General features: G+C 33.1%; 1 protein-coding gene across 3 annotated transcripts; it reads right to left on the bottom strand.

Annotated features, from left to right (window-relative positions):
• Nucleotides 1-929: 929 nt before the first annotated feature.
• LOC129880421 (ALBINO3-like protein 1, chloroplastic) lies at nucleotides 930-6,610 on the bottom strand. 3 transcript variants are annotated; one of them, XR_008765383.1, is made up of 12 exons: nucleotides 6,088-6,610; nucleotides 5,152-5,262; nucleotides 4,758-4,832; nucleotides 4,537-4,597; nucleotides 4,336-4,409; nucleotides 3,971-4,075; nucleotides 3,342-3,452; nucleotides 2,427-2,530; nucleotides 2,074-2,271; nucleotides 1,925-1,994; nucleotides 1,697-1,790; nucleotides 930-1,452 (listed from the first exon to the last, which is right to left on the bottom strand). XR_008765383.1 is itself a non-coding variant. In XM_055954451.1 (12 exons), the coding sequence occupies exons 1-12, from the start codon at nucleotides 6,448-6,450 to the stop codon at nucleotides 1,375-1,377; spliced, it is 1,467 nt and encodes a 488-aa protein (XP_055810426.1). In that variant the 5' UTR covers nucleotides 6,451-6,610; the 3' UTR covers nucleotides 930-1,374. The 3 variants fall into 3 exon arrangements, 2 of the variants coding, with proteins under 2 accessions (XP_055810426.1, XP_055810425.1); XM_055954451.1 differs by having other exon boundaries at nucleotides 1,902-1,994; XM_055954450.1 differs by having other exon boundaries at nucleotides 1,697-1,994.
• Nucleotides 6,611-9,255: the final 2,645 nt, after the last annotated feature.

Genomic DNA, 9,255 nt, shown 5'->3' on the forward strand with positions numbered 1-9,255 from the left:
TACATAGGACAAAGACTAGTCCTAATGAATGATTCTAGAGAAATGTAGAATTTACCCGTGGTAGATCCAAGAAGTCCATGAATTTGCATTGAAGATCTTTAGAATCTTTTAGTTATGTAGAGAATTCTAGAAAGACTTATTTATAAATATATAGGGACTTGTTTAACAATTATTACTTATATATTAGGCCCTAAGTAAGTAATATAAATAAAGAGGCATCCATTTGTAAAATCATCAAACAAAAATCAAAGTTGTCTATCTACACTCTTTCCGAACAATCCTCTTGTATTCTCTCTACGATTCTCTTAGCGATTCTTAAGATCTTAAACTGACATAGCATAGCAAAATCGTGAGCAAGTGGTGCAAAAATGTGAGCAAGTTATCAAGTGTCACACGCATGCTTAATAGAATATTAAGGACGTGACAACAAACTCTGGAACCATAAGCTTTCTGATAAATATTTCTAATATTAAGACATTAATAACCAAAAGAAAAAAAAAACTTCCAAGTTGTATGTTGTAAATGCAGAAAATTGCTCATATCACTTTCCAATTCCTGGGTTCCAATTATTACTGCAAAGAAGAAAAAATTGAAAAGAAAAAACACCGCCTGACACATGAGATTTGACAGAACATAGCACTGTTCTTACAACAATTCTACTTCATTGGTATATGCTAAGGAGTCATTTGGTGCGGTGAATAAGGCAAAATAATGTTAGGATAAATTTTTAATAACTCTCAATTGTTTGTTTGGTTACAAAGTGTGGGATAACTTATCCGAGGATTAATAATTATGACTGAGATAAGTTATCCTTCCCCTTGAGTGATATAGTAATCTCAGAATAACTTATCCCGAGATAAAGTAGGTAAATGACAAAAACATTTCTTTAAACCCTTTTTATACATCACTTTTCACATTCATAAAGGGCATTTTTGTAAACAAATAATTTATTCTTAAAATTTATATAATGCATATTATTTTGAATGCAACAAACTAAACACTCAATAAAAAATAATCCCATCATAACCGATCTCATCATAACTTATCCCGTCATAACTAATCTCGTCATAACTTGTATTCAAACCAAACGGCCCCTAAGTGTATTAATATCAAACCTATGACACTAATTTTGTTTAGGTACTAAAGTAGAATCTTTACGCTACTTACCCAACTATGCTCGTAAAAGAATCAGTAGTAATAGCCATTTCTCGTTCTATTGAACATCATAATTTACAACTCTGCACCCTCCAAATGTGAACTCACCTTGTCCTCCAAGCTCGTGAACCCAATATTTGCATCAGGTTTCTGATGCACAGCAGATTCAAGTAGCCTTACATAACGAGTGTAAAATGTATAGCATTTTGTTTAAGTTGCTTACTCGCTTCTGTCTTCTTGTGCATCTTCAAGTGGAAATTTGTTATCTGTAGCTCTGGTAGAAGTAACAGTTTCGCTCTGAAAGTAGGAATGGAAATCTACAGTTAGGATTTGGTCAATTAACAATATCGTTGTCTTATATTCACTTGCACAGAAGTAATATAACTTCCAATATTTGACTTCCCAAGAGGATAATAGAAGTCAACGAGAGCCTAAAAATTTGAGCGAATCGCAAATGACAATAACACTGATGTTTTGATGCAAGTGATATCTGTCCACATATACTGAAGTTCAGCTTTGAACCAAAAGATGCTAACTTTACCTTATTTCTTTTGTCAGAAACATGCTGATCCTCTCCATGCTTGTGATCATCTGAAATTTTACCAGTCTGAATTCTTTCGTCTTCTGAAGAAGTACTATCACCATTTACAACAAGATAACTTTCAGAAGTGGAAGTGTTGCGACTCAGAGATGTAGAATCACCATTAATAGTGTCAGTTTCATTCCTAGTTTCTATCTCAACTAACTTTTCTTTCCTATTAGCTGCTACCTCTACTCTCCTCTTCTCCTCCTCCATCTGTTGTCGTTTTCTTGCTTCTTGTTCCTTCAACTGTTTAAACCTGGAAAAAAAAAAGAATCACAATGAAGTCCCAACTACGAACGTCTCACCTCCAAACGAGGTCTAGAAATCTTTCTAACCTTTCACCCTCGCGCGGCCTATCTGAAGTAGGATTCCCGTCTTTTTTTTTAGTTATTGTTGCTTCAGAGACTGATTTCTGAATTTGAGGTTGCTCTTTCCCAGAAGTATCATCACTTAATCTTGGGGCTGGAATTTTTGCACCTCCAAACTTCTGAAGCCATACTTGTTGGGTGGTGCTAAGTATGTTGTTTGTAAGCCTTCATAAGACGGTAAGCAATTCTGAGAGACTATTGACCATAGGAGAACAATAGTGGCCAATAAATTGGATAATAAAGAGTATAAAAGGATAAACGAAAACGAAAATCAGAGGAATAAACCGCTATTTCCGAACTAGTAATACAGAAGTGCTTACCAATATAGGCTCAGACCAGACGGAACTGACAGTGAAAAGTAACCAAGCATTAGAGGGAGAAACTTAGTTATCGCTTGAGAGTTCTTCACATTTGGATCATCTCTCTAGAAAGTCATTAAAAGGAATTAGAAACTAAACAGAAAAAAAAAAAGATGAAAATAATTAAGAAGATAAATGCTATAAAGTCACATTCACTTCTTAGTGACAGACTAACCAACTATGCACTGGCCAACAGACTGAAAAGAATCAAGAGTCAGAATGAATAAGTTACCAGATAGTTCACTTTGCAATAACAACTAAATTCAGTTTTCAGTTAGAGGGGGTGAAATTAGAGATATGAACCACAAAGAATTGAGCACAGAAACATCTGAAGTCAAGGTTGCAATACAAAGGTAAAACACCATTAGTACTTCATCAGATATTCATTTCAGGAACCACCAACATGCCCAACATTTGGATGGGTAGCAAGTCTGTATTACTCATAATACATACACCACAATTACAATTATCAGGACTCTGACGTAGAAGCCATTCAGTGAACCAACCATCTCTACGAAGGTCCAATGGTATTACAACAAAAAGTCAAGAGGTTGGATATACAGGAACCTGACTCAACTTATGAGCATAGTCATTTACGGTCGAACAACTGGAATTGAATGCAATGCTAGACACAAGGAGCAAGATGGTACATGAACCGTGTATCTAACAACAGGAATTGAATACTTGAACACAGGGTACAAGATGGTACATTTACCATGTACAGTATAAGTAACCCAGAATAACCAAACAAAATGAGGTTAACAACAAGAGATACAAAGCAATAAAGTTAAAGGAAATCATCATAAATGCAGAAAGAGAAGGGCAATCTATTTTATCCTGCATAAAAGGAAACTGGAAACGCTTTCATTGACAAACCTGTTGAGATGGTTGCATGATTTGAATAGAGATGTACTGGGAAACAACCAACAATACAGGTAAGACAAGATATGCAAAAGTATCGGACCAACCAAGTGGAGGATGACCATCCTGTAAAATTCAACGATAAAGAGTCAGTGCTAATGCATTCTCCAAGGTGAAGCAACTAAGAAATATGACAACATGCATCAACTGATAAACTGAATTGCAAGATTTGTTCGTTCCCGATTATTTTATTACTACAAACTTCATCCTGCTAATGCAGCATGCTTCCTTAATCAGAGACAGCCTCACTTGCTGAATTACTCAAATAAGACATGGCATGCCACTTTTGGAGCTAGTAAAAGGGACAAAATCTGATGGGTTGAGTCACATACCATAGAAAATCATATTCTATATGCATCTAAAAAATCAATGGAGCATTGAAGAGCCATATAATGAAACACATCTTTATATTGCAGACACCATAACCCGAAAAAGAGAGTGAAAGAGAAAAGACAAAGTTAAATAAAAAAATGCAATGCTACACCAATAAAATGTCTATGAAGTTTTCAAGCTAAAATTCACACACACCCAAAGAAAACGAACGAAAGAAATGAGGAAAGGTTGGACAGCAGCATATGACTTACTACAAAAGGGAAAAGCCAAGAAGTGCCACTTCCAGTTTGACGGGCAGCAACTGTTGTTGGACCAGCTAGCGAGGGTATCCAGAAGAAGCCTTCTGTCAGAAGTCCCTTAATGTAGTAAATATATTAATGAAAAGTCAATTATTAGAGATGCTTGAACGAAACTGTAGAAATCAAAAGAGTTTGCTAAAGTATATGAAAGGGTGAAATTTCCAGCAGTGGTCGTTCGCTTTCCACTTACCAAAATTTTTCCCATTCTCATTTGAGAATCAAAAGATTCAAAACTGTCTCCATTTTTAGCAAGTGTTATTCAAGTTAAAAAGCCTATAGAGAGAATGGGTGAACAAGTAAAAGAATGGCAGCTTTACCTCATTTGCCACATTTGAGAGGGCTCTGTAAAGACCAATCCATATAGGTATAGTGGCAAGAGTCGGCAGACATCCTGGGGGTAGATGATAGAAATGACTAAAAAAAACAATTATTGAATATAATACCAAAAAATTAGATATATATATATTTCCATGTGTAAGGTGTGTAAAGGGCATTGAAAAAGAAAGTACATATGAGACCTGCCAGTGGATTTATGCCAGCTAGTTTATAAAGTCGGGCAGTTTCAAGTTGAATCCTCTCCTGGAAATAGATGTATATAAGAAGTTAAAGCAGTTGAAGCAAAGATTACACACTGGGCAAATATAAGAAAATGCCACAGCATAATCTAAGCATGTACATCCTCCAAAAATACTCTACTGACTAACGGTGAAAAATAAATGAAACTTGGGTCCAAATTAACCTGGTCACCAGCATATCGCTCCTGAATAGCCTTTATTTGTGGTGCCATAGATCGCATTGCCATTGATGATTCTACCTAAGAATGATTCTTAGAAGATAGTAAGCCATCTAAGCTGTCATAAGCAAGAATATAATTTGTGCTTTGTAAAGCTCAATTAACTTCTTCATAAATACTATCTGCTACACAGAAATTTGAGGGCAGAAAGCTCCCGCTATGCACAGGGTCCGAGAAAGGGCTGGACCACAAGGGTTTATCGTACACGGCCTTATCCTGCATTTCTACCAGAGGTTGTTTCCACGGCTTAAACCCATGATCTCCTGATCACATGGCAGCTACACAGAAATATGGAAAATACGAATATTGTAAAGAGAAGACATGAGATTAGATCACTGACCTGCTTTTTGGTTAGAGGAAAAGTGGCAGCTTTTACTAGTACTGTAAGTAGAATGATTGCAAAACCATACGAGTATGGCACATGTAAAGTTGAGAGCCCATCCTTCAGAACCTGGACATAGCACAACTACTTCCTTAATTGTTTTGTCTCTTTTCTTTTTCTTTGATGTGTGTAACATATGAATGAGAGATAATATAATTTAGCTTTAAATCAACCCATATATTAGAGTTCGATATAATGATGCTATCTCTCAAACACTGAGCAAAAGTATGTGACATTTAGGCTGAAAAGTATCTCTCTTTCCTTTTGATAGCAGCATGAAACATTTTTTCCTTCTTACTACATCTTCTCATCCCAATCATACCACCAAACGAAGCAACTAATAGACCAGATAGGTTCCAGGATACCAAATAAAGAAACCAACTTTAACAACCTCACTCTTTCAAGATAAATCAAAATATAGCCACATACACAATGCTTAACTGCTAAATATTATGTTTTGAAGAACACTTACATCCTTCCATAAAATTCCAATCAAACACTCAACTATCAATACAAAATTCACAAATCAATCAATCAACAATGCATCAATCCCAAAATAGTTGGAGTAGGCCATACGTATCTTTCGTATTCATTCATCTCTACTTGAGTCAATCTGATTCCAACACTAATAGAGTTTCTGCAAAACTTACAGCTACTTGAATCAATCAATCTAGGAGGGCGGGGCTCTTTCCAAACACACTATGACAATAACAACTAAGCCCTAATTCCAATTGTATATATACTCCTAGTTTCAGCTTTAAGCAACTTGTCTTCCCCTCTTCTTTGAAGTTTCTAAAACGTGTCAAAGTTACAACTCACAAAAAGCAAAAGAGTTGAACAAGAAAAGGAACATCACAACATGGTAAAAAAACAAAACTTTAACATGGTCCAAACCTTCAAAACAGTCTCCATTCCATTAGTAATACCGGAAAGCCAATCACTATTCTGTTTAGCACTTTCAGTAGTGTTAACAACAGTATCAGCAGAACCCGAAACAGCAGCGTCAGCAACTGTATACAAAAACCCTTCAGCCCGAGTAAACAAGTCCTTGAAAAGCAACTCTGCACTTTCCGGGTCAGGAAATGGATCCTGCCCCAACCCGAATCGAGCTACTCCGAGCATCCCCCTTGACAAGGGTTTGTTAAGTGGAAGATTTCCAAAGTGGGTTCGATGGAAAACTGGGTTTAGGGTTCTTGTTCGGTCTACAAATGGAGATAATATTGAATTGGGTCCAAGAGAAGGGAAAGAAGTTGCCATTTTTACTATCAAAATTTCAGGTTCTTGTAAACCCTTGAAGCTGGATGAGTTGGGATTTTAGAAAGATTTGATTTTGGTTATGGGTTTTGATAAGTCCTAAAATTTTAAGTCAAAAGTAAGAAAAAGAAAAGATCTTCAATATTTAAACAGAGAAAACAAAAAATCTTGAATACAGTTTTTATATCAACAATCAACTGAGGCCCTGGACTTGTGGACGACCGTTTTGTTTGCTTGTTCTTTTTAAAATGATAAAAAGTTCAACGAATTCAATATCTATTATATATATATATATATATATTAAAATATGATTTAAAATGTTTTTGAATTATTGAAAAATGATATAAAAATATCCCCCATTCATATATATATATAAAATGATCTTGACATAAATCATTAGATCCAAAAATGATATTTTCTTTAACGGAAAAGGGCATGAGGGCATTTTTGTACCATTTTTAATAGTTCGAGGATATTTTAGACCCGTTTCTGTAATTAAAATTCTATTAAATAAGTTTTGATTTATCATTAATTTTAAATAATTAAATTGTAACAAATACATGACCACCACATATTTTTTAAAAAATATTTAAATTATTTAATTAAAATTTTGTTAAATTAATTTTAATTTATAATTAATTTTAAATAATTAAATTATATTTAAATTATTTAATTAAAATTATGTTAAAGAAAAATGTTATTTTTGAACCTAAAGGTGGATGGCAAAGACATTAATTTTCAGAATTTTATATGATAATCATCCATCTTTGGTTCCAAAAATGACATTTTTTAACATAGTTTTAATTAAATAATTTGAATAATTTTTTTAAATACGTGACAGCCATTCATTGGTTATAATTTAATTATTTAAAATTAATTATTAATCAAAATTTATTTAACAGAATTTTAATTGCAGAAAAGGGCCTAAAATGCCCTCAAACTATTGGAAATGATACAAAAATATCCCTCATGCCCTTTTCCGTTAAGAAAATGTCATTTTTGGACCTAAAGGTGGATGTACGAGCATTTTAAGCACAATAGATGGATGAGAGGCAATTTTTTACCATTTTTAATAGTTTGAGGGCATTTTAGACCATTTTCCGTATATAAAAAGGGGCAGCCCGGTGCACTGAAGCTCCCGCTATGCGCGGGGTCTGGGGAAGGGCCTGACCACAAGGGTCTATTGTACGCAGCCTTGCCTTGCATTTTCCGTATATATATATTTAAAATAATTTTAATTATATATAAATAATATAATATATTTTTTTGAAGATGGTTGAATTGAACTTCTGTACCTTTACTAGTTACGTCCATAGTTGAATGATCATAGTGGGTTTGTGATAATAAAACTGTTTATAAGCTATGGCAAGACTCAAGACTTTGCAACAATTGTTATTTTTCATGAGTTTTGTTTTCTCTTCCCTTGTGTATTTTCCTGGTAAGCTGGTAGCTATTTTTGCTCAGAAACTAGAGAGTAATGTTCCAGTTAGTTTAAGGATGGAACACCAGTTTATTATTCATTCTATATTCTGGTTTAAGTTTAGATTAGAGTAAATACTTATACCATGAATGAACCTTCTCTTTATAGCCCACATAATCACTTCCACCGCCCACAAGACAAACATATCAATAAAAGGCTTGACTCATCATCGGTTACTTAATATAATTCGCATATATTGTTTGATTACATCAATTAAGAGTCTGTTTGAATAAGCTTATTTTAAGTATTTTTTAAGTTAAAATAGTTTTAAAGCTTTTTAATGATATTTGGGTAAATAAAAAAAGGGTTTTTTAAACACTCATTTTAAGGCAAAACAGATTAAAAAAAACTAAAAGTAAAAAACTGAGATTTCCAACTTTAAAAAGGCAGCTTAAATATCTTTTATCCAAACAGGCTCTAAGACTTGTACCTATTGAACACATTTATTATTTAAAAGAGTAAATTCGTTGGATAGACATCCATGATCCATGTTTGAAAATTTGCCCTATAATATCATTTTATTTCTTTTAGGACCATAATATCACCCAACTATTTATATTTTCCTCAAAATATACTTCTCCCTCCTAATGGGATGTCACGTCACATTATTCTTTTTTTGTTAACAATACAATAAAAGTCTGTTTAAGGTCTCTATAAGCAACTTCTTTTAGGTATTCACTTAAAGCATTTACCCCATTCTAGACTTTTTTAAAAGGTAATCAAATTTTAAATTTAAATTAACTAATATTTATTATTTATTTTCAATCTTATTTATTTGAGTACATTAAATTAATATTATTAGTACACAATATTTTTGTTATGATATAGAAATACTTTATATATATATATATATATAAGCTACACTATTAGTTTTACAATGTATTACATTGAACTATTATTAAGAAAAATATTTATTTTTGATTATTTACCTTGGACAAAAATCAAATACTTCATTTGTTTCAAATTATTTGTCCTAGTTTTTTTAGTTCGTTTAAAAAAAATATCTCCTTTTTCTTTTTAGCAATTTTTTAATTTTAATTTTTCACATGACATATTTAAGACACAAAATTAAATGTCACAATCCAAAAATCGAGGTTATGATGGCACAAACCCAAACCCTAACATGGTGTGTAAGCCTAATAGTAAAACTCATACGAGACTCTCCAAGGGGGAAGTCAGGCCATAAAATAACCAAAAAGAAGGATAATGAAGAAAATATCCTAAATCTTGGTGTCATAAGTGTAAAGAACATCTAGTACATTATTCAAATCTGATATACATAATAAGTCTTTGAGTAACAGTAAAAACTAGAAATAAAAGATAGAACT

The sequence above is a fragment of the Solanum dulcamara genome, chromosome 2 (assembly GCF_947179165.1).
Source record: "Solanum dulcamara chromosome 2, daSolDulc1.2, whole genome shotgun sequence".
NCBI lineage: Eukaryota > Viridiplantae > Streptophyta > Magnoliopsida > Solanales > Solanaceae > Solanum > Solanum dulcamara.